The sequence below is a fragment of the Zingiber officinale genome, chromosome 7B (genome assembly GCF_018446385.1).
Source record: "Zingiber officinale cultivar Zhangliang chromosome 7B, Zo_v1.1, whole genome shotgun sequence".
Taxonomy (NCBI): Eukaryota; Viridiplantae; Streptophyta; class Magnoliopsida; order Zingiberales; family Zingiberaceae; genus Zingiber; species Zingiber officinale.
In genome coordinates this window covers 108,090,562-108,115,595 of record NC_055999.1, presented here as the reverse complement: position 1 = coordinate 108,115,595, position 25,034 = coordinate 108,090,562, and the positions used below count along the sequence as shown (strand labels likewise).

Here is a 25,034-nt window from a genome sequence, read left to right as displayed (position 1 = left end):
GTACAAATACTTGAAAGTGTGAGGGTGCTTAGCAAAGGTCGAAGTACCTAAGCCAAAGCAAGTTAAGATCGGACCTAAAACGTTCGATGCGATATTTGTCGGATATGCCCAAAACAGTAATGCGTATTGTTTCATAGTTCATAAGTCAGAAATTCTTAATATTCATGTGGGTACAACCATAGAATCTCAGAATGTAATATTCTTTGAAGACGTGTTCCCAAATAAGAAGGAAAACGTTCAAAGTAATGACAACAGAAGTTCTAACAAAGATGATGTTCCAGAACTTAGTTGTCAGAAAAGGGCTATTGACAATTAAAGCGAAGAGCCACATCGAAGCAAACGGGCTAGAGTTGAGAAATCGTTCGGGTCGGATTTCATGACGTTTATGTAGGAAATGGACCCAAGAACATTAAGCGAAGCTCTCTCTGGTCCCAACGCCCCACTATGGAAGGAAGCTGTCAATAATGAAATCGAGTCCATCATGAATAACTATACTTGGGAATTAGTAGACTTTTCTTCTGGTACTAAACCACTAGGTTGTAAATGGATACTGAAACGCAAGTATAAAGCTGATGGATCGATTGACAAGTATAAGGCCAGACTTGTAGCCAAAGAGTACAAGCAAAAGAAAGGTCTTGATTACTTCGATACCTACTCACCGGTGGCAAGGGTTACGTCCATACGAGTGCTGATAGCCATTGTAACATTGTATGACCTTGAAATACACCAAATGAATGTAAAGACTGTGTTCTTAAATGCTGAGTTGGAAGAAGAAATTTACATGGAGCAACCCGAGGGGTTCGTAGCTCTTGGAAAGGAGGGAAAGGTGTCTCGACTTGTTAAGTCGTTATACGGACTTAAACAAGCGCCAAAACAATGACACGAAAAATTTGATAAAATAATGTTGTCAAACGAATTCAGAATAAATGAATGTGACAAATGCATTTATGTCAAAAGCACATCTGAAAGTTATGTAATCGTCTGTCTATACGTGACGACATACTTATAATGGGAAATAATCATGATGTAATCATGAGTACTAAGAAAATGTTGACCAATAATTTTGGGAAGAAAGATATGGGTCTAGCAGATATCATATTGGGAATTAAAATTCTCAGGACATCCGATGGAATAGTTTTAACACAATCTCATTATGTAGAGTTAGTATTGAAAAGATTCAATGCATATGATCTCTCTACTGTAAAAACTCCTATAGATCTAAGTCAACACTTAGCGAAAAACCATGATGAGCCCATATCGCAATTAGAATATTCTCGGATAATTGGTAGTTTGATGTATCTCGCAAACTGCACACGTCCGGATATTGCCTGTGTGGTCAACAAACTGAGTTGTTTTACGAGCAATCCAAACGACACTCATTGGAAAGCACTGATGCGAGTTCTTAGATATTTAAAATATACTATGAATTACGGATTACATTACGGAAAGTATCCCGTGGTCTTGGAGGGATATTGTGATGCTAATTTGATATCAGATACAAAAGACTCCAAATTCATTAGTGGATATGTATTCATGATCGGTGGGGGAGCAGTATCTTGGAAATCCACTAAGCAGACGTGCATAGCTCGGTCAACAATGAAATTCGAGTTTATAGCACTTGACAAAGCAGCCGAAGAAGCTGAATGACTGTGGAATTTCTTGAAAGATGTTCCGAGCTGGACGAAACTTGTGCCCGCCGTACTTATCAACTGTGATAGTCAATCAGCAATTGGAAGGGCACAGAGTAGTATGTATAATGGTAAGTCACGACATATACCTCGTCGACATAATACCATTAGGTAGTTGATCTTGAACGGAGTGATTGTAATCGACTATGTCAAATCTAAGGATAATTTGGCAGATCCCCTTAGGAAGGGGCTAAGTCGAGATCAAGTATATTGCTCATCAAGAGAAATGAGATTAAAAATCTACAACTAAAAATGACTGTAGCGGTAAGCCAACCTTGTTTACTGGAGATCCCAAGATCTTGGTTCAATGGGACAACGAAGTTATAGAAGTTGTGTAACAACACAAGAGAAATGATTATCTCTACTATCCCAATCCTAGGATGATTTGGTGTTGTCTTACCCATGTAGTGAGGATAAGCTTATACTTTTAATGACTTCTTCACCTTATAAAGGTGGAGTATGGTTGAATACTCTTGATAGAAGTGTCACCTATGTGAGTGTGAAGACAAGCTGCTTCAATGAAACACTCATGAATCCAAGATGATGTCCATGGCCGAAACGAAACCAATCATGAGAACCAAAAGTGGGTGAGATAAGTCTCTGTGTGGGTGTTATTGTCTTAGTATACACCAACAGCTGAGCAGCTCAAGACATCACATTCACTGCGCAGCCTAGTATGCTCGATAGCATTCCACTACGGAAGGTTCAAAGCCACAAGCTACCTTTCCCGATGCATTGACTTATCGATTGGATTCTTGTAAAGTGTCAGCATACATACATGCACTACATGCATTAATTTCCATTCATGTAGGGGATTGTTGGATATGATTTTATAAAACAAAATCTTGGTGCCATCGATCGTTGAAAGTCAAGTTTGACTTCAAAATTGAAATATACGTTTCGCGTAGATAAATCTGGACTATTAATTTGCTCAAAACTGATTACAGGTGAATAAGAAATTAATTATTCAAAGATGTGCTCAAATTAACATTAAGGAAAATGGGGTTTTAGTCCCACATCGTTAACCGACGAGAACCAGTGTTTTCTTATATGTGTTGTTGTGTTAATGTTGTTAATACAAAAGCACAGGTGCTCTCTACCCTTGGGCGAGCAGCCCGCCACCCGCGCAATGGGCACTTTGCACTTAGCATTGTCGTGAAGGCTTGATATGGAGTGTCGAATTAAATGTTGTAATATGACGGCTGAGATCGATGAGATCTGAAGAGTTATAACTCTTCAGATCAAGAGACGAGATCATATCGGAATCTGAAGAGTTATATCTCTTCAGATTTGATGGTTGAGATTAAAAGTCATCTGAAGAGTATATCTCTTCAGATCTGATGGTTGAGATCAAAGGACCTTTAAAGGGTTATACCCTTTCAAAATGAACGATCCAGATCAGTCCAAACCAAGGGTTACTTACCTCTTCACCCAATATAAATAGATCTCTCTCCTTCTTGGATTTCATTCATTCGAAAAGCATTTGCATTCAAACCATTCGTCCATCTCTTGCATAAGAAGAGTCCAAAAAGCCTATGAGTAGGGGCGAAGCCACCCTTGGGCTAGGGTGGGCTCCAGCCCCACCCATTTAAAAAAAAAAAAAATTAGCCCTATGCTTCCACCAAATTAAACCTATTTTTTTACCTTCATCTCACGCTGTCACCGCCTACACAACGACGCTGCCAACGTCTGCTTCATCTCACCATACCGCTCCACAATGACGTTGCCAACGACTGCTTCATCTCACGCTGCCGCCTCCACAACGACGCTGCCACAGGCCCACAACGACAACGCGTGCAGCTCTCTACTTGTCGCGTGACAGCCTACGCAAGCGCCGACACTGCTTTCCTTGTCCCATCTCGTACGCGTCCTCCCTTCTCCCTAATCGCGCGAAATATCTAGGAAAGGAATTGGTTCAGAATTTGCTTGTATTGCGTTTTGCAAATTGGTTGTTTTGGGCTCTTTGTCTTTGGGATCGTGATATACATATTGTATTGAGGGAAGATTTTGAAATTGAGGTACAAGAAAGATACTTTGATGAATATGAAATTATTCGAGAATCAAGATATCATTTAAAATCATTTGTTGCAGCCTGCATGAATTTTGTTTGGTTGCTATAAAGTAACATATTTCAAGTCTGAACATGTTTGGGATGAGAAAGTGAAGCCCTAATCCTACTGCTGAGAACTGCACCCAAATCAGGTAATTGAATTTATTTTAATTAATTAATTAAAGATAATTTAATTAGATGATTAAATATTAATCAGTTTAATTGACTTTATAAGTAATACTTAGTTTAGTCGGTTAGATAAAATGATTCAATGATATATAGATTAGATCATTAAGATGGTTACTTTTATTTATATACTTGGTTATTTTAGTTATTATTGCTTCGATATTAGCAACATATGACTTCGTATTATGTTGTATCTGATTTGTTATTAAGGGGTATCACTGGATAATGATAATTTCTATATTTATTCACTTTAATACAGAAAACTCAAGGAATGAAGAAAAGAAAAACTATTAATTCATTTTTTAAAGCAAAGGAGCAGACATTGACAAGTCAAGGGAATTCTTCATCAAATATTGATATATCAAATTCAAGTGATCAACAATCTAACAAATCTCCTATAACAGATGTTGATGTCAGTTCTCTTAAACTTGATCCAAGATTACGTACTCCGATATGGAAATATCCTGTTAATCAAAGGGATGAAATTAGACGAGTTTATATTAAGATGGGGCCATATCAACCTATTAAGAATGAGTATTCACCGACCAAATTCGGAAGTCAAAATCGACGATTTCAAAGTCATTGGTTTAAAAAATTTACTTGATTAGAGTATTCTCCTTCAAAAGATGCTGCATTTTGTTTTCCATGCTTCTTGTTTGATCATAAGCATCCTCGTAATCCTGCATTTACGACGGATGGATTCAAATATTGGAAGCGAGTTAATGATGGTGATAGATGTGCATTTTTGATGCATATAGGATGCAATACTTCACCATATAATAATGCTATGGAACATCTTGATAATTTGATGAATATACCTCATCCTATTGATAAAGTGATGAATGCACAATCTTCAGAAGAAAAGCAGAAGAACAGATTGCGGCTTACAGCAACTATTGAAAGCATTCGATGACTTACTTTACAAGCATGTGCATTTAGAGGGCATGATGAATCTCCATCTTCTAATAATCGCGAAAATTTTATTGAGATGATAAAATTTATGGGAAAAATGAATGAAAATATTGGGAACATCGTCTTAGAGAAAGCTCCAAAAATGCAAAGTATGCTTCACCAGATATTCATAAAGATATTTTGAATATTCTTGCCAATCAAGTGAGAACTAAGATTCGTAAAGAAATTGGAGATGCAAAATTCTGTATTTTAGTTGATGAAGCAAGAGATACATCTAACAAAGAGCATATGACTATTGTATTAAGATTTATGGATATTGATGATTTTTTATGAGAGCGGTTCTTTGCCATTGTACATGTGACTGACACAACTGCTGCAACACTTGAGAAAAAAATATCTGATACTCTTGGTTGTTATGACTTGCATATCCACAACATGCGGGGACAAGGATATGATGGTGTTAGCAATATGCATGGCTCTTGGAATGGATTACAAGCTCTTTTCTTGAAAGATTGTTCATGTGCATATTATGTACATTGTTTCACTCATCAACTTCAACTAGCATTAACTGCAGTTGTTGAAAAAGAGGTATCCATTTGGTTATTCTTTTCAAAATTGAATTCCATTTGTAATCTCTTTAATGTGTCTCCTAAATGTCATGCTGAGTTACTTTCTGCTCAAAAAGTTGAAGTTGCGGATATGGTCGCTATTGGTGAACGTGATACTGGTAGAGGATGTAATCAAATTGGAAATTTACTACGGCCTGGAAAGACTCGCTGGAGTTCTAATTTTGACTCAATTTGTAACATGATTGATATGTATAGTTCTGTGCTTACCGTATTAGAAAATATGCTTACCGTATTAGAAAATATGGTGTATGATGGGTCCTCTAACTCCATCCGTGGTGAAGTTAGTGGTTTGTTGATAGCGATGAAGTCTTTTGATTTTATATTCATATTACATTTGATGCAAAAGATAATGGGGTTAACGAATCTGCTTTGTCGAGTATTGCAAGAGAAATCTTTAGATATTTTAAATGTAATGAACTATGTTTCAACTACTAAAACTTTGCTTCATACTTTGAGAGAAGAAGGATTTGTTGTTCTACTTAATTATGTGAAAGAAGTTTGTGCCAAGTATGACATTGAGATACCTCAAATGGAAGCTCGTTATAAATCTGCTACAGGTCGTTCTTGTCAATAAAATGATTCAATCACAGTTGAGCATCACTATCGATTTGATGTATTTACTGCTGCAATAGATTTTCAAGTTGAAGAGCTTAATAGTAGATTCAAGGATGAGGCAGTGGAACTTCTTAAGCTTAGTTGTGCTTTGGAACCTAAAGAAAACTTTAAGCTTTTTAATGTTGATCACATCTATCGACTTGCTGAGAAATTCTATCCTCTTGATTTTGATACATAAGATTTACACCACTTGAGAATGCAATTGGATCACTATAAGATTGATATTGTTGGCCATGAAAGATTTCAGAATTTATCAACTATTTCTGAATTATGTCGAAGATTAATTGAAACAAACAAATCCAGAAGCTACAATTTGATTGACAGGTAATTTTTCCTCATTTGCTAGTTTATATATATTATAATTATATCATTTACTTATATATTGAATATAATATATTATTTAATTGACAAATTGATTCATCTTGTTTTAACTCTTTCCGTCTCTACAGCAACAACGGAACGAGCATTTTCAGCTTATGAAATTTGTTAAAACAGCTCTTCGTAACAAGATGAAAGAAGAGTTTTTAACTGATTCTATAGTTATCTATATTGAACGGGAGTTAGTGGAAACTATTGATAATGATATAATAATTAATGAGTTTGATTCTAAGAAGAATCGAAGAGCACAACTCTAATAATATTTTTATTCTATGCTTTTGAATGTATTGAATATTAAATATTTTTATTATATTTTTGAAAAATTAATATTCACATACTGTTATTTGTATTTTTTAATTGATTAATTTTTTATATCAATTATAGTCAGCCTCAGGTAACTTTGAATTCTGGCTACACCCCTGCCTACAAAAAGGTTCGTCGGTTTTGAAATTTGAAGTGCTACTATTTTGAGACGTCGTCGTTGTATTTTGGGAACGAATTGCTGCTATCCGTGAGCACCGTAGCGAAGCAATATCATTTTACGGAGATAGTGTCGAACACTAGCCTCGACGATAACTCAGTTTGTTTTCTCCCGGCAGCAATCTCCCGGAAGTCCCGACAGTCGACTAAAATCGACTATGTCAAATACTAAGGAGCAAATCCAGAAATTTGAGGATCTCACAAATGACCAGATACTTAACAATAAGATATGAAGTCCTAACAGACTAATGATAAGATATGAAATCCTAACATACTAAGGCTAATCAATTGATCATCCAATAGATTAAAACATTTAGCGCTTATTGTAGTCGTAAAATAGACCTTCAAAAAGCATTTAACACCCTGCAATACTGAAATTATGAGTTGAGTTTTCCCGGTTTCTGCTTAGGCGAGAATGAATTTATATTCCACAAATAAAAAATATATAGTTAATCTTTGGCAAAACAAAAACTCCCCTTAACTTTATAATTATTATAGAAAGAACTCTCTTCTATCCGTTTACTTGGACGCGAATCACGGAGGAAGAGTCTCTCTCGAACTTGCCGGCGATCACAGAGATCATACCGGCCATAAACACGATTGACATACACGTGTACGCGCATACCGGGCAGCATACACAAATGAGTCAGTACCATGGATCCAACGTCACATGATATAACCTTTTTAAAATAAAACAAAAAAAAGTTAATGAGAAAAAGAAATTAAAAGAGCCACCTTATTGAAGTCTTCCTTTTTTTAAAAAAAATTATTGATAGAAAATAAAACTCATATAGTAATTTTTTAAAATTTATGTCAAAGTTTATATCAGTCAATCACAAATAGTTAAAGCTGGTCAAGTCAGTGTATTATGTTACAATATTTAGACATGGCCCATTTTAGTCGGCACATTCATAACTTAATTAGTTAATATTAATTATTAACTTGTTCGTATATTTTAATGGTCTTATAGTTGAATTATAATTTATAATGCGCTGTGCTATTGGTGACTGTTGAATTATTAATTATTCTGTCCACTTGCTAAACGACGAATAATCCCAATTTTTTTAGAATTACTTTAAAGTAATTTTATAAAATTATATGAAATTACTCTATATAAATTGAGTTTGCAAAATACTCCTAAAATTAATTCTCGCTTTGCTGGCGACTTTCCTGTCCTGATAATTTTAGCAATTCCATTTTTTTTTTAAAAAAAAATATAATTAGAATAAAAATTGAATTAGATTTTGAAGGAACAAAAGTACTACTTTTCTTTCGGGCTTCGCGACTTCGACTATTTATAACCCTCGAGCCCCGATTGCTTCTCCTCCGTCCGCCGGAGAGGATGGCCGACTCCAACATCGGCGATCAGGCTCCGACGAAAGTCATCTTCGGCATTTACAATATGGGACGCCTCCTCGGCCGTGGTTCCTCCGCCAAGGTTTACCACGCCCGCCACCTTCCCTCCGGCCAATCCGTCGCCATCAAGGTCTTCCCCAAACCCCGCCGCCTCGCCGGGTCTCCTTCCGCTTCCGCCGACCCCTTCATCCGCGAGATCTCCGCCCTCCGGCGTCTCCGCCACCGCCACATCGTCCGCCTGCACGAAGTGCTCGCCTCCCGCTCTAAGGTCTACCTCGTCCTCGACCTTGCCAAAGGCGGCGAGCTCTTCTCTCGCGTCGAGGAGCACGGCAGGCTCCCCGAGGACCTTGTCCGTCGTCTGTTCCGGCAGCTGATCTCCGGGGTCGCCTACTCGCACTCCCGCGGCGTCTTCCACAGGGACCTCAAGCCGGAGAATATCCTTCTCGACGAGGCGGGCGACATCAAGGTCTCCGATTTCGGATTCGCCGCCCTCCGATCCTCAGATGGCGATCACCTCCTCCGCACCCAATGCGGGACGCCGGCGTACGTATCGCCGGAGATCCTGATGGGGAAGAAATCAAATGGCTACGATGGGGCGAAGGCGGATATCTGGTCCTGCGGCGTGATCCTCTTCGTGCTCGTCGCCGGCTACCTCCCTTTCAATGATCCTAATATCATGTCCCTCTACCGCAAGATCTACTGCGGCCACCACCGCTGCCCTCGGTGGACGCCGCCGGACCTCCGCCGCCTCATCGCCCGCCTTCTCGACCCCAACCCGGCCACCCGCATCTCCATCGATTGCATCCTCCGCGACCCCTGGTTCGCCAAGGACCTCGACGCGAATCAAATGGCGGCCCTGATGCGGCCGCTCGCCGACGAACAAAAGCCCCAATACCGCGACGCCGGCAGCGAACTCAACGCCTTCGATCTCATCGCCTTCTCCCCCGGGCTCGACCTTTCGAGCTTCTTCGTGGAAGGGGAAACATCGGACCGGGAGCGTTTCGCGTCCTCCGACCCTGCGGACCGCGTGCTAGACCAGGTCGAGCGGGTGGGAAAGGGCGAGGGCTTCGTGGTGAGGATGGAGGAGGACCAGAAGGGGATGCCGACGGCGGCGGTGGTAGAGAGGCAAAGCGGGGAGTTAATAGTTAGGGTGGAGGTTCACCGGTTGCCCGGAGGCATGGCGGTGGTGGAGTTGGAGAAGGGCGGGGGAGTCGCTGGAATATTCTGCAACGAGAAGCTGAGGCCGGCGTTGTGCGGCCCGCCCGGCAGCTGCCTCTGACCGCCGTCCCAGAGATGACCTCCTGACCGGTTGGTGAAGTCAGCCATGGTGGTTCTTTTTTTGTAAAAAAGTCCTTTAGAAAATATAACTAAATATACCCCATACCTTTTAATAAATCCAACGTATAAACCGTAGCAATTAACAAATAAAGCCTCAACTTTTAGATCGTTATGAAATCTAGCCTCAACATTTATTTTTTTATTAAAATTAAAATGACGCAGCACCAAATTTGATTTGAGCTGTTGAACCACTCAAGAATTAAAAACGATACCGTGCGATGCATGGGCAGTATTTTAGTAGTTATTTTATATAATTAATAACTATTAAATTGTAGATAATAATAATATATTATATATCAGATTATCCAAGGAAACATAGGGTAAAATAACAAGGAAACATAGATTAAAATGTCAATTACACATCATAAAGTTCTTCCCAGATTTTTTTGAACAAATAACACTGAAAAACAATATTGATTAATTTGGGGCTTGCAATCACTTAAATTGAATGTTGTATTAACATTTAAAATGATTAAATGCTAATACGAAATTGAATAATCAAAATTATCTATTACAAAATTCTATAATTTTATTCAAATTCTCATTTACTATCATCTTGATAATATGAAAAAGAAAGACCCAACAACAATGACAAGATCGATGGAAGCTCCAGAAGATAAGGCGTAAAGGATAGGGAGACATCTGAGAGATGCGAGGTTGATAGAGGAGGCTAGAAGGCTAGGTCTAGGTTATGCGGGCAAGGACGAGTGTATGAAAGACTGTACCTAGGGTAAAATTATAGTGTTACTGTAGCATTAATGTAGTAGTTGAGTGGTATTTTCATCAGTCGACTGATAGCCGACCGTTGGCTTGTAACGGTCGAATTTCACTTAAGACCAGTCGACTTGTGGCAGGAAAATAGCTTAGTGTTTTTCTCTTGAGCTCTATTTAATAGAGCTCAGGCTTTTTGGGCATGATTGATGAAATTAGTGGTGGTTAACCCTAATTAGAGTCTCTAAGTGTTCAAGTGATTTAGTATGATTTTGTGCGAGTTGTGGTGAGGTTTCTCCACCCATAAGGAGCTACGCGAGCTTGTCAAAAGTTCTCCGGGGAATCATCCACTGATGAATCAAAATCGTCTACCTTACGGATAGCCGTGGAGTAGGAGCTTTATCTCCGAACCACGTAAACAAGCGTGTCATTGTGATTTACTTGTCTTCATTCTTCTTGTTTTAGTTTAGTTTTCTATTTGTTAGCTCGTTTTATATTTCGCTGTACACTAACATTATATGAAGCGAACGATTTGAGTGAAACCCTATTCACCCCCCTTTAGCGGGCGTCAAGGTCCCAACAAGTGGTATTAGAGCAAGGTTTCTCTTTGTTAGACTAATCGCCAAAGGAGTAATCGCTAGAGAAGAAGATAGAGTCGGAGGGACCTCTCGGATGGGACATCTGGATCCCACCTTTATATGAGTGCGAAGACTTCGGCTATTGGAAGTCGTACTTGGAGATGTGGTTCCGAATGGATTAGAACTATTAGATGACATTGGTGGAGTCATTCAAGACTCCAACTGACAAGAAGGGAAAACGCCTTTGACTTCGGTATTGGACCAAGGAGAAAAGTGAGCAATCGGAGGCAGACAAGAAAATAACTAGCATTTTAATTAATTTATTACCTTATAATGTTTTATTGAATGTAGGTGAGTACAAGAGTGCTCATGAGCTCTGGAGCAAGGTAATTGGGCTTCATGAAGATAATACACAACTCCAAGGAGTGGAGGAATCCAAGGAGAAGGGTGCATTGGTCCAAGGGAAGGACCGATCGGATGTTGACACGTGCTTAATATCCGAGGTGGAGAAGAAAGATGAGAAGGTATCATCCACATCTTCAAGGGAGGAAGAAGTAGAATCGTCCACATCTTCAAGTGAAGAGGAAGAAGAGCAATATAAGGAAAAGAGATCTTGGAAGTTCAACCCTCCACCTCAACTACCAAGAAGAGCATAAAGGACCACATCAAATGCTTTAAGTGTGGTAAAAAAGGGCACTACAAAAATAGGTGTTCTTCACTCAAAAAGGTAAAGGAGGTAATCCCTAAACCCGGTAAAGTGGCTTTAAGAACTAACGTGGGTTGTAGGGATGGAGTCAAGGAGAAGAAGCACATTAGGTGTTTCACATGTGGTGAGTGGGGACACTACCACACGAAGTGCCCAAGGAGATGAGAGCTCAAGAAATTGGTGCACTTGAAAAAATGAAAAAAGAAGAGGAGCTCAAGTCAAGTAAGAGTTTCAAAGGTAAAAGGAAAGGTAATCCCTATTTTGAAGTTTAACCCAAGTTCAAATTCCTTCATGCTTGTTAGGAATATTAAAAATTATGTACTCATGCATAATTATGAATTTAGGTATAATAATAAGAATAGGGTTAACACGGCAGATAACCCTGAGAAATCATGTACTATGATTAGACCTAATAAGACCCAAACCACTTTGCCTAAAGGAAGGAAAGTGGGTAAAAACCTAGGCATTAATCCCAAAAAGGGGAGACACATGCCTAGGAAGGGTAAGTCTAGGAATGTCCATGATGGACATGTTGATTCTAGGGTTAAAAACCTAGAATTGGAAAATCAAGCTTTAAGGGAAAAGGTTGATAGGTTAGAGAAAGTTCTAGATGTAGGATCGTTGGGCCGGCTAGAAGGGGGGTTGAATAGCCCTGAATAAAACACAACCCTTTCTCGGCAATTAAGCTAACACTTGAAAAATAGATTAAGCAGAAAATAAGGCATAAAAACTGTAAGACCGTTGGATTCGATAGAGGGGGGGGGGGGTAAATATCGATTCGATAAAGATGAGTATAAACGCAGCGGAAAACTAAAATAGACACAGGTGTTTTTTACTTCGTTCGGAGCCTGTGACGACTCCTACTCGAAGGCCCGTACTCCGTGAGTACTTTCGTTGGGCAATCACTATCAATTCGAATGAAGATTACAAATAAGTACAAGAATTGACAGAAATAAAATACCGACAAGAGAAGAAGAGTTAGACTTTAAGAAAGCGCTTTGTCGGAATAGCCTCGTGGCGTCGCAGGAGCGTAGAGCAGCAGAGCAAGCAGTAAGTTCTCAGTGAAGACTTGATATTATTGAAGCTCCTACCTGGGGCTTCTTTTATATGCTGTCCCGGGCGCCTGGATCCCTTCTGGGCGCCTGGAACGTGACGTAGCTGCACGAACCATGATGCTCCACGTGGCGACGACTCGGCTGGATGAAATTTGCCTTCCGGGCGCCCGGACCACCTTGTTTCAGAAAGCTCCTTTTTCCTGCAAAACAGGGTTAGTCCGAGGCAAATATGTATCCTGTAAAACAGATTGTTAGCACAGTTAAAGTTCAATAGATGGATAAGAAAGAGTATGACTTAGATTCCGTCTTTCCTAGACCGGAATCTAGTCACGATCTCGACTTAGACATCCGAAATGGATCTAAGCCGGATCGACGCCTAATGTCCCCTTCCCGGGAACGCGTCCTCACAGTCACTCCCTTCCAGTGACTTACCTGCCAGACGTCCGGTCGACCCGTCTGGACTTCTCGCCAAGCGTCCGGTCAGCCCGTCGACCCGCTTGGACTTCTCGCCAACTATCCGGTCAGCCCGTCGACCTAACTGGACTTCTTGCCAAGCGTCCGGTCAGCCCGTCGACCCGCTTGGACTTCTCGCCAGCTATCCGGTCAGCCCGTCGACCTAGCTGGACTTCGTGCCAGACATCCGGTCAGCCCGTCGACCTGTCTGGACTTATCCTGCACACTCGATCAGAGTGTTAGATAACGACGAACCTAACTTAACCTGATTTGTCATTCATCAAAACCTGAGTTAGACCGTTAGTGCTAACCGCACCAACAATCTCCCCCTTTTTGATGGAATGACAACCTGGTTAAGTTAGTGATAAATATATACAAAAATCAAGCATGATTTTCGAGGTTTTTAAGTTAGTTTTTCAAGTTTGCATTTAGTTGCTCTAACTTAACCACCTAACCCTCCCCCTTTGGCATTCATCAAAAAATAAGCAGGGGTAAACAAGCATAGTGTAGAGTAACAAAAAGTTTAGTTCAAAAATTCAAAGATACTGATAAAAGTACAATATTTAACAGCTAGTTAAAAAAATAGTCAAATTGAAAACTTGTTTAAAGCATTAGTTTTTAGCTTTTAGAAAAATTGCTAAGTTTAGATAGTCTAATTTTCAAACATAAGTATATAAGGTCTAAATTTCAAGATCAAGTTTAAATTTTCAAAACAAGTTTCAACTTTGAAACGCTTTTCAAACATAAGTTTTCAAAACCAAAATTCCAAAACTAAGTTTGAAAAATCTATTTTTTAAAACTGATTGAAATTTATTTTTCAACACTAAGTTTGTAAAAGATTCAATTTTCAAAATTAAGGAAAATGATTTTGAGAAGCTTAGTTTGTAAACTTAAGTTTTGAAAAATCTAATTTCCACAATTTTCAATAAAAACGTAATTTTTTTTCAACTAATTTTTGTAAAATTTAACTTTCAAATCAAATTGTCAAAATTAAGTAAAATCAAATTTTAAGAACTAGATTCAGGACAATTTTCAAAGTAAAGTTAAATTAAATTTAAATCTTTACTTTTAGTTTTCAAAGGAGTTTGGTAAAAGTAAGATCATATTTTTAGAATGTTTTTGTAAAATTTATTTTCCAAAATCAAATTTTCAAAGTTTAAAAGTACTAGGTTCAAAACCATGGTTTAAAATACTTGAAAAATTCAGTTTTCAAAGACTAAGTAAAAAGGATAAAAAGTTTGTGATTTAAAAAAATTTTCACAATTTTAAACAGGTTGATTTTGAAAATTGATTTTTAAACTTTGATTTTCAAAATTAAGTTTAAAATTCGATTTGAAAAACTGAATTAATTTTATTTCTCCCCCTGAACCTGACATTAAATTTTGAAAATATTTGCTAAAAATACTCAAAGTAATTTTTTTTTTTTAAATAAGGTAGAATTTTCTAGAGAGATTTTAAAAAGAGAAGATTAAAAAAATAACGCTTAAGGAGATAATTAAAAAATAAACCTCCCCCTGAATTTGATATTCCTTTAATTTATTAATCCTCCTTATTTATTAATTTTTCTAGGGGATTTAAAAGAAATTGAACCTCCCCCTGAATTGGTTACTCCCCTTAATTTAATATCTCCCCTTTAATACTAAGGTTTGGTTGTGTTAAATTTCAAAGCCCTAACACATTTGTCTAATTTAGTAATACATATATTATTATCTCTGTATCCTTGGTATAACTGTTTATTTGAATTTGATTAATCAATTATTAATTTATTTTAGATTCAGGTGCTTAACTTTAGTTTAAGGTTAAATAAGATAAGATTTTATTAATTCAATAACAGTTAAGCATTATCAATAATTTATTGATTAGTTTTTACTTGATTTAATAATTTAATACTTAGTGAAATAATTTAAATTTCATATTACTTGATTGAGCTAGTCAATGAAAGTGTTAGTTATAATTATTATTATTAAAAATTTTTTTAAAGGGATTTCTAAAACAGCATTTAAAAGGAATTTAAAATGATTTTTATAATATGTTTTATGTCAATTAACATATGTTTGATTCAGTTTTGATTTTAGATTTAAATTAATATTAGTGGTTAATTTAAGTTTAAGTTTAATTTCAAGTTTAAGTTAAAAATTTTAATTTTAATTGTAATTTCAATATTAAGTTTTAATTTAAGATTTAATTTTTAGTTAAGTCAAATTAAAAATTAATTTTAAGGTTAAAATGATGTTTAAGATTAAAAATGAGTTTAAAGTCAAAATAATAATTTTTAAAGTGAAAATAATCTATAGAAATAATTTATTATTACTATTTTTAAGTTAACAAAATTTCATTCAAAATGATACAAAATTTTTAGATAGTTTTAAAATGATTTTTAAAATATTTTTAAATGATTTTTAAAAGTTTTTTTTTTAAAGTAATTTTTAAAATAATTTTTAAGTTAAAATAATTTTTAAGTTAAAATAATTTTTAAAATAACAATAATTTTTAAAAGGTTTTAAAAGAATTTTTAAAGTTTTTTTTTTTTAAATGATTTTTAAAAGAGTTTTTAAAATAATTTTTTAAAATGTTTTAAAATAATTTAAATTTTTTTTTAAAATGATTTTTTAAAAGAGTTTTTAAAATAATTTTTAAAATGTTTTAAAATAATTTTTTAAAAGAATTTTTTAAAGTTTAAAATGATTTTTAAAAGAGTTTTTAAAATGTTTTAAAATAATTTTTAAAAGAATTTTTTAAAGTTTTTTTTTTTTTAAACGATTTTTAAAAGAGTTTTTAAAATAATTTTTAAAATGTTTTGAAAGAATTTTTTAAAGAGTTTTTAAAGAATTTTTAAAAGGTTTTTTAAAGAATTTTAAAAAATAGTTTTTAAAGAATTTTAAAAATAGTTTTTAAAGAAATTTAAAAATAATTTTTAAAGAATTTTTAAAATAGTTTTTAAAGAATTTTTAAAATAGTTTTAAAAGAATTTTTCAAATAATTTTTTTTAAAGAATTTTAAAAATAGTTTTTTAAAGAATTTTTAAAATAGTTTTTAAAGAATTTTAAAAATAGTTTTTAAAGAATTTTTTAAAATAGTTTTTAAAGAATTTTTCAAATAGTTTTAAAAGAATTTTTCAAATAATTTTTTTAAAAAAATAGTTTTTAAAGAATTTTTAAAATAGTTTTTAAAGAATTTTAAAAATAGTTTTTTTAAAGAATTTTTTAAAATAGTTTTTAAAGAAATTTAAAAATAGTTTTTAAAGAATTTTTTTAAAATAGTTTTTAAAGAAATTTAAAAATAGTTTTTAAAGAATTTTTAAAATGGTTTTTAAAGTTATTATAATTTGAATTTGAAATTTGAAATTTAATTTTAATTAATTTTAATTAATTTTAATTTAATTTGAAATTTGAAAATCAATTTTAATTTAATTTGAAATTCAAAATTTAATTTTAATTTAATTTGAAATTTGAAAATTAATTTTAATTTGAAAATTATTTAATTTAATCCTTATTCATCTCACCCGATCTAGATTATCAATCAGGGAATCCTATAATTTTGTGAGATGAATTAGATTTAATTACAGAGTTTGGTTTAACTTGTGTTAGATTCAGGTTTGGCTTTGGTCTCAACAAATAGGCATTCTTCGGATAAACTTCTAAGCTTGGTGAGTCACCTGGACATCATTAGAAGTAACCAACCCTTCGAGGTTTTACGAATAGTCCTATCCACGGAGCTTAGTACCAAACCTTGGTCTACCTAGTTAGGATTCGTAAGGGGTAGCTTCGGTCAGTTCCACTTGGCCAAATGCACCAGATCGAAGCCATATTTTTCTAGACATGCGATGCCCAAGCTTCCCCAACGTACTATCATCCAAAACTTCACCAGTACTATTTGTCAAGTTAAACTTTTTGTCCCTGTTTATTCTATTCCTAACTACCCTGCCAGGTAGGTTGGTTTTTGGGTACCCTACCGGGTAAATTATTTTTGGAGGTGCCAGCTATTCTGGAGCCTCCCCCTAAATTGTTGATTTTTATTTTTAAGATTTCTTGTATAATTAGAGTTAGTTTTAGTTAAGTTTTAATGTTTAATTTGTAATTTAAATTTAAGTTTTTAATTTTAAATTAATTAAATTGGTCAAATTATCTTTCTTTAAAAGAGTATATTTAATATTTAAATTTTCTTTCAATTTTAATTTTATTGGGTTAATTGACTTATCTTTCTTTAGTAGCTTATTTTTAAAGTTTAGGTTTTTATTTAATTTTGAGTTAATTAAATTGTTTGAATTATATTTTTTTAAGGGTTTATCTTTTAACTTTTTATTGATTGTTAATTTTGAATTTTCTAGATTATTTTTGTTTAATATGTTATCTTTAACATTTAATTTTAAGTTTGTTAACTTCCGTTTTGATTTTATCAAAGTGTTTGATTTTATCCTTATATTTTCTTTACCTTTTAAGTTGATATAATTAGTGAAATTTATTAAATAAGTCTTATCATTAAAATTTAATTTTTTGTTAATTAAATTATCTTGGGTTTGGATAGAATTTTCTAGATTGATATTGTCTAGATTATTAAACAATTTATTAATTGTGTTTAGATTGATATTGACCTTGTCATCCTTTTTGTTTGAATTTTCAAATTTGTTTAGGTTTAAATTCGAATTTTTAGATTTATTAATTATTTTCAGATTTTCTGTATTTTCTAAATTAATTATATTTGTTTTATCAGAAAATATCCTAGGGGTATTTTCTGTATTTTCTGAATTAATTATATTTGTTTTATCAGAAAATGTCCTAGGGGTATTTTCGCAAGTATTGTCATGTACACTATTTTCACATATACTTTCAGATATATCCAAATTAATATGCACATATTTTAAACTACTACTAGCAAGGGTGTTTTGGTAAATATTACTAACCTTGAGCGCAACCTCTAATTCAGCAGGCTTCTCCGTTGGATCTGAGTCGAGTCCGGATTCGACTTTAACTTGATCTTCTAGCTCCATTGGCGTCTCGTGAAGCTTGATCAACTGGGTCCACAGCTCATATGCATTCTTGTATTTTTCTAGTCTGCATATGATATTGTTAGGTAAAATATTACAAATAATTTTACTTACGTTTTCATTCAGTTCCGAGTTCTGAGAAGGTTTTTTCAATATTAGCATATAATCGATATCTACGCTTCCTAAGAAGCATTCCATTCTTCGCCTCCAGTAGTTGAAATCTTCATCGTACGGTGGTGGTTCATTGGGGTTCCATCCTTCTTGAAAAGACATTGTTCTAGCACACAATGAAACAAAGACAAAATCCCAAGACTTGGTCTTGGATTAGCAGTGCTGGAAAAAATAATATTTCACTAATTTTTTTTTTAAAAAAAATAGTAAAATATTATTAAAATATTAATAAAAAATATTATCTCAAAATTTTGAAAATGTAATATTTTGTCGATACTAAATAATAGTGAAAAGATGACGATGTATTTTTCAAAAACAGTTTTGGAGGGAAAAAACGAAAGATATATAATTTTTCTTTAAAAAGACCCCCTCTTTGTCTGATTGGTGGTTGCACCAAATCAGAGCGGTACCTGCTCTGATACCACTTGTAAGACCGTTGGATTCGATAGAGGGGGGGTGAATATCGATTCGATAAAGATGAGTATAAACGCAGCGGAAAACTAAAATAGACACAGGTGTTTTTTACTTCGTTCGGAGCCTGTGACGACTCCTACTCGAAGGCCCGTACTCCGTGAGTACTTTCGTTGGGCAATCACTATCAATTCGAATGAAGATTACAAATAAGTACAAGAATTGACAGAAATAAAATACCGACAAGAGAAGAAGAGTTAGACTTTAAGAAAGCGCTTTGTCGGAATAGCCTCGTGGCGTCGCAGGAGCGTAGAGCAGCAGAGCAAGCAGTAAGTTCTCAGTGAAGACTTGATATTTTTGAAGCTCCTACCTGGGGCTTCTTTTATATGCTGTCCCGGGCGCCTGGATCCCTTCCGGGCGCCTGGAACGTGACGTAGCTGCACGAACCATGATGCTCCACGTGGCGACGACTCGGCTGGATGAAATTTGCCTTCCGGGCGCCCGGATCCCCTCCGGGCGCCCGGACCACCTTGTTTCAGAAAGCTCCTTTTTCCTGCAAAACAGGGTTAGTCCGAGGCAAATATGTATCCTGTAAAACAGATTGTTAGCACAGTTAAAGTTCAATAGATGGATAAGAAAGAGTATGACTTAGATTCCGTCTTTCCTAGACCGGAATCTAGTCACGATCTCGACTTAGACATCTGAAATGGATCTAAGCCGGATCGACGCCTAATGTCCCCTTCCGGGGAACGCGTCCTCACAGTCACTCCCTTCCAGTGACTTACCTCACTTACCTGCCAGACGTCCGGTCAGCCCGTCGACCCGTCTGGACTTCTCGCCAAGCGTCCGGTCAGCCCGTCGACCCGCTTGGACTTCTCGCCAGCTATCCGGTCAGCCCGTCGACCTAGCTGGACTTTTCGCCAAGCGTCCGGTCAGCCCGTCGACCCGCTTGGACTTCTTGCCAGCTATCCGGTCAGCCCGTCGACCTAGCTGGACTTCGTGCCAGACATCCGGTCAGCCCGTCGACCTGTATGGACTTATCCTGCACACTCGATCAGAGTGTTAGATAACGACGAACCTAACTTAACCTGATTTGTCATTCATCAAAACCTGAGTTAGACCGTTAGTGCTAACCGCACCAACAAAAACGAGGCACCGAATTTGACTTGGTTACAACCGGGGAGGTTGTTAATCCAAGGAAGATGGTTGCACTAAGAACTCCTTCAGGCGGAGAAGCCTCGTTTACAACAGTGTAGGCACAAAAAAAAAGAAGCTAATCAAAGCAATGGAAGCACACAAGTGTTGTTACAATTTCTGAATTGATGAAAAGCTTCTAGACCAAGGCTATATTTATAGCCTTGGTCGGGGCGCCTGGAAGGGGTTCCGGGCGCCCTGGGGGGATAAAATTTATCCCCCAACGGTTGGATCGAGTCAAAGCTCGATCCTGTGAAAAAGTCACTTCCGGGCGCCCGGAAGGGTTCCGGGCACCCCGAACAGCTCCGGGCGCCCCGGAGCCAAAAGTCAACCCAGTTGACTTTTGGTCCGTGCTCTCTTCTCCGGTTCAGCTCGCCTCTGGTCCGGGTCTTTCTGCTTCGGCTCCGCTTTGCTTGGGTGATCTCTGACATCCGGAATAGGGCTCACCCGAACCCAACTTCCGGTCTTCTCGAGCGGGCTTCCCTCCGGCTTCTCGTCCCTCGGAATCGCCACGTGTTTCCTTCTCGTCCGCCGGCGTACTCATCCGCAGTCTTCATCCCTCGGACGCACCGCGTGCCGTCCTTCTCGCTAGCTGCGTCTCTTGCTCCCCGAGCAATCTTCCGCTCCGGCTCGTCCCTCGGAACCACTGCACGCTTCCTTCTCGTCCACCGATGTACTCTTCCGCAGCATCTCGTCCCTCGGACTGCCGTCCTTCTCGCTAGCTGCGTCTTCTGCTCGACTACCTGTGTTCCTAAGCTCCTGCACACTTAGACACAAGGTTAAAACAAACAGGACCTACCTTAACTTGTTGATCACACCAAAACAACCTTGGGTTCCAACAATATCCCCCTTTTTGGTGTGATCAACCCAAGTTAAGCTAGGGTTAAAATAGACATAAAATAGAATTAACTTAAATTGCAATTTAAGTGCAAAAAGATAGAAAAAATTAAATCTATCTACCTCCCCCTAGACTTATACTTTCCCTTCTCCCCCTTTGATCACAAAAAAATGGGGTTCCAAGAAAAATAACCTAAGAGTTAAAGACTTAGAAAAAAAATTTCTTGAAAAGTTTTAAATTTTTAAGAAAAAAAAATATTTCTAAGTTTCAGAAAAAAACATTAGGAGAAAATGATTTGACAATTTTTCTAATACAAAATCAACAAAATTTTAAAAAAATCTTAACTTGAATTTTTGAGAATTTTTAAGCACATTTTTTTTTAAAGCAAATGACTTAGGCAATAAAAAAAATAAGTAAGTAAATTTCAAAATTGAAATAAAATATTTTGAATAACCTTTTTAAAGCACTAATTAATGCTACATTAGTAAGTTAATTAAACATTTATTTCAATATTTTGGCTTCCAGGTCGTGGCGAGGCACTAGGCCTTCTTGGTTATTGGAGCAACAACCACTTCCTTGACAAAGCCTCATAAAGAAATTCTTTGTTTAATTTTCTCACTTAAAGCGCTAATTTTAATTTTAAAATTTAGTTTAAGCATGATTTAGGAACCCAATATAGGTTCCAATCTACTGGATTAACCAAAAAAATTTTGTGGACATTTTTTCTTGAAATGTTCCTAATTTGTCCCGGGTGATATTTAAAGTACCAATTTAAATTATTAAATCTTCTAACATTGGTTTTAGATGAATATGCATAATTTTTTAAGTTATCTATTTGAATTTTCAAATTTTGATTTTTTAATTCCAATTTTTCATTTTTTAATTTTAATTTATCTAATTCTTCTAAGGGACAAGACTTAGCTAGAATTACTTTTAAATTTTTATTTTCACTTTCTAATTTGCAGCAGTCTTTTGTTAAAAGTTTAACAAACTTAAACATTTTATCGGGAGGAAGAGATCGTACCTGACTTACCTTTTTGATCTCGTTGTCCGTTTCTCCCCCTGAACTGCTGCTTTCTTCTGACGTGTCTCCCCCTTCATCGATGCTCTCGATGCTCATTTCAGAAGAGCTTGAATCGCAGTCGTCGTCTTGATGACTCGCCATCAGTGCGAGTCCGGAGAGTGCTTCGACTTCCGATTCGGACGACGTATCGTCCCACGTCGCCTTCAGGGCCTTTCTTTTCTGGATAGGCTTCTTACCCTTCTCCTTGTCTTTGTTCTTCAGCTTGGGGCAGTTATCCTTGACGTGCCCTTCTTCGTCGCAGTGGTAGCAGCAGATCACCCTTTTCTTCTTCCCCTGCGGATGGTTAGTAGATCTAGATTTACAAAGTTTCTTGAATCTTCCTACCATCATTACCATTTCCTCGTCGTCGAGAGAGGATTCCGACTCAGGTTCGTCTCTCGAAGCTTTGAGGGCGACGTTGTTCTTGGGCTCCTTCATTCCTGCACATCTTGACTCATGGACTTCAAATGTTGAAAAAAATTCTTCTAATGAAATTTTTTCTAAGTCCTTAGAAATGTAAAAAGCATCTACTAGTGATGCCCATTTTGAATTTCTCGGAAATGAATTTAACGCGTACCTGAGCGAATCTCGGTTACTTACCTTTTCTCCGAGATTCGTGAGTCCGGTGATGATTTCTTTTATTCTTGAGTGCAGATGTGCAACTGTCTCGTCTTCCCCAAGTCGTAGGCTGGTGAGCTGATTGCGAAGCAGATCTCTTCTAGCGAGCTTGGCTTCGGACGTCCCTTCGTGCAGCTCAAGGAACTTCTCCCAAAGTTCCTTTGCGGAGTTGTATTTACCGATCCTGTTGACTTCTTGAGGCGGAAGAACGCTTAGCAGATGGTACTCTGCTTTGCCGTTCGCCACGAAGTCGGCCTGCTCCTTTTTTGTCCATTTATCTATTTCCTTGTCCTCTGGAGCTTCAAAGCCAAATTTCATTGTTAAAAATAATTCAATATCTGTTGTAAGAAATACCTACATCAGTTTTTTCCAGGTAGTGAAGTCCCCTTCATATTTCGGTGGGTGGATGCTTGGTCCGGCCATCGCGTTGCTTTGTTCGGCGGTTAGTCCTCCTGAAGCGCCTCGGCTCTGATACCACTTGTAGGACCGTTGGGCCGGCTGGAAGGGTTGTTTGTTTTTAATTGACAGGCTATTCAACCAACCCTTCTAGCCGGCCCAACGGTTCTACACTAGATAGGTTCATTATTGGACCTAAAGACTTGACATATGTTTGGGTAGTCAAAAACCTAAAAATATCAAATTGGATTCCTCCAAAGTCAAGGAGAAATCATATACTAGAGTGACAAATAATAATAACAAGGGAGAGTCATCCAAGGCCAATAAGAAGGAATATACTAGAGTGACATATAATTATGGCAAGGATGAGGTGTCTAAGGTTATGGACAAAAAGAAATTAACCAAAGACAAGGTGTCCAAGTTAAGAAGGTAAAGTTTGTAGGCCAAGTGTCACCCGAGATGCATCGAAGTGGCTTAGCCATAGTGGATGAGTAACTTAGGGAGGTGGCTAAGGCTAAGAGCTCTAGGGGGAGCTCAAAGAGTCTTTGGGACATATGGTAAATGAATCTCAACTGGGTATTACTTAGGAGTCTAGAAGATCCATGGAATGTGCCAAAGGATTTTTGAGACGGACTTGAGTCTCAAAGATATAGAATTGGCATAATTGGGTTGAGTTTCATGTATAAAAATATGATTTGGGTTCATATTGTATGAAAATTAGTTTTTGATGTATAGATGTCATATAAACTAATGATAATGATGCATTATGGTTTAGTATGGGCAGATACATTAAGAGGAAGTCAAAACTAGGACTTTATGTTAAGGTTCAATTGAACCATTTAGCTAGTTTAAAATTTTATGTCAATCTTGATATTTATGATAAATATATTTTTATAAATATTTTTCTAAGTAAACATTAATAAAATAGCTCGCTCCATAAAATTTAGGAATTTTTAGAGCTCCGTGGAATTTTTGGTGTATTTCTAAAGTTGAGTCAGAAATGTTATTTTTGGCTGAAATAGTGTACCAGTTGACTGATACAATTACCAGTCTACTAGTAGCACTGTTCACAAGCATAGAATGTCTCTATAAGCTCATTTTGAAGATGACCGTCGACTAGGGTTAATGGCAGTCGACTGTTACAGTCTGCAAATGTGTTTTAGCAATAGGAAATGACTAAAAAGATGGTGAACATGTATGTAATCTTATGGGGGATTAATACATATTGTTTATGATCATTAGAGGTTAAAGAGTCTAATAATTGGAATATTATTAGAGATCTTTTTGATATATAGCAAAAGGGGAGAAGTGTTGGGCTTAAGTGGGAAACCTACACACCCTTGTAAGAAAACCTAACTTAAGGGGGGAGCTTAGGTGAAGGGGGAACAATTGCTCATTTGTTGACAAAAGGGGAGAAGTTTCACTTTGTGAGAAATTTTATCTCAAGGGAGAGCTTAGGTGAAGGGAGAGCCTAGGGTTAGGTTCCATAACTTATGCATGAGTATATATGTATGTTTATTTGCATTGTTATTACATTTATGTTTCCCTAGCTTAAACGGATTGCAAAACATAAAAAATGGGGAGATTGTTAGAGCAATCTTACCCTACGTTTTGATATTTAGGAAAAGGTTTAAGTTAGATTTATTGTTGTATTTGATATGCATTGTGAGTGTGAAGGATATAGGTACAACAAGGAGAGTTTAAATGTGATCTTGGCAAAGGAGGAAAGTTCAAGGGCGAGTCTTGGCGATGTAAGTTCAAACATGTAGTCTTGGCAACGTAAGTCCAAGGGTGACTTGGCAATGAATAAAGTTCCAGAGGCGCGACCTCTTGACAAAAGAAGACCCAACAACAATGACAAGGCCGATGGAAGCTCTAGAAGGCAAGGCGTGAAGGATAGGGAGACTAGAAGGCTAGGTCTAGCTTGTGCTTGCAAGGACGAGTGCATGAGATACTGTACTCAGGGTAAAATTCCAGTGTTACTGTAGCGGTACTATAGTAGTCGAGTGGTATTTTCATCAGTTGACTGATAGTCGTCCGTTGGCTTGTAACAATCAAATTTCACTTAAAACCAGTCGACTGATGGTAGAAAAATAGCTTGGTGTTTTCCTTTCGAACTCTATTTAATAGAGCCCAGGCTACTTGGGCATGATTGACAAAATTAGTAGTGATTAACCCTAATTAGAGTCTCTAAGTACTCAAGTGATCTAGTGTGGTCTTGTGC

The 25,034-nt window shown here is 36.7% G+C and overlaps 1 protein-coding gene across 1 annotated transcript; it reads left to right on the top strand.

Moving 5' to 3' along the window:
• Positions 1-8,202: 8,202 nt before the first annotated feature.
• LOC122006795 (CBL-interacting protein kinase 29-like) lies at positions 8,203-9,744 on the top strand. Its single transcript, XM_042562419.1, has one exon. It carries the CDS (start codon positions 8,281-8,283, stop codon positions 9,571-9,573), a length of 1,293 nt encoding a protein of 430 aa, XP_042418353.1. The 5' UTR covers positions 8,203-8,280; the 3' UTR covers positions 9,574-9,744.
• The last annotated feature ends 15,290 nt before the right edge of the window (positions 9,745-25,034 follow it).

Coding starts and splice junctions, on each gene's coding strand:
- LOC122006795 (XM_042562419.1), top strand. CDS start 8,281: ATGGCCGACTCCAACATCGGCGATCAGGCTCCGACGAAAGTCATCTTC.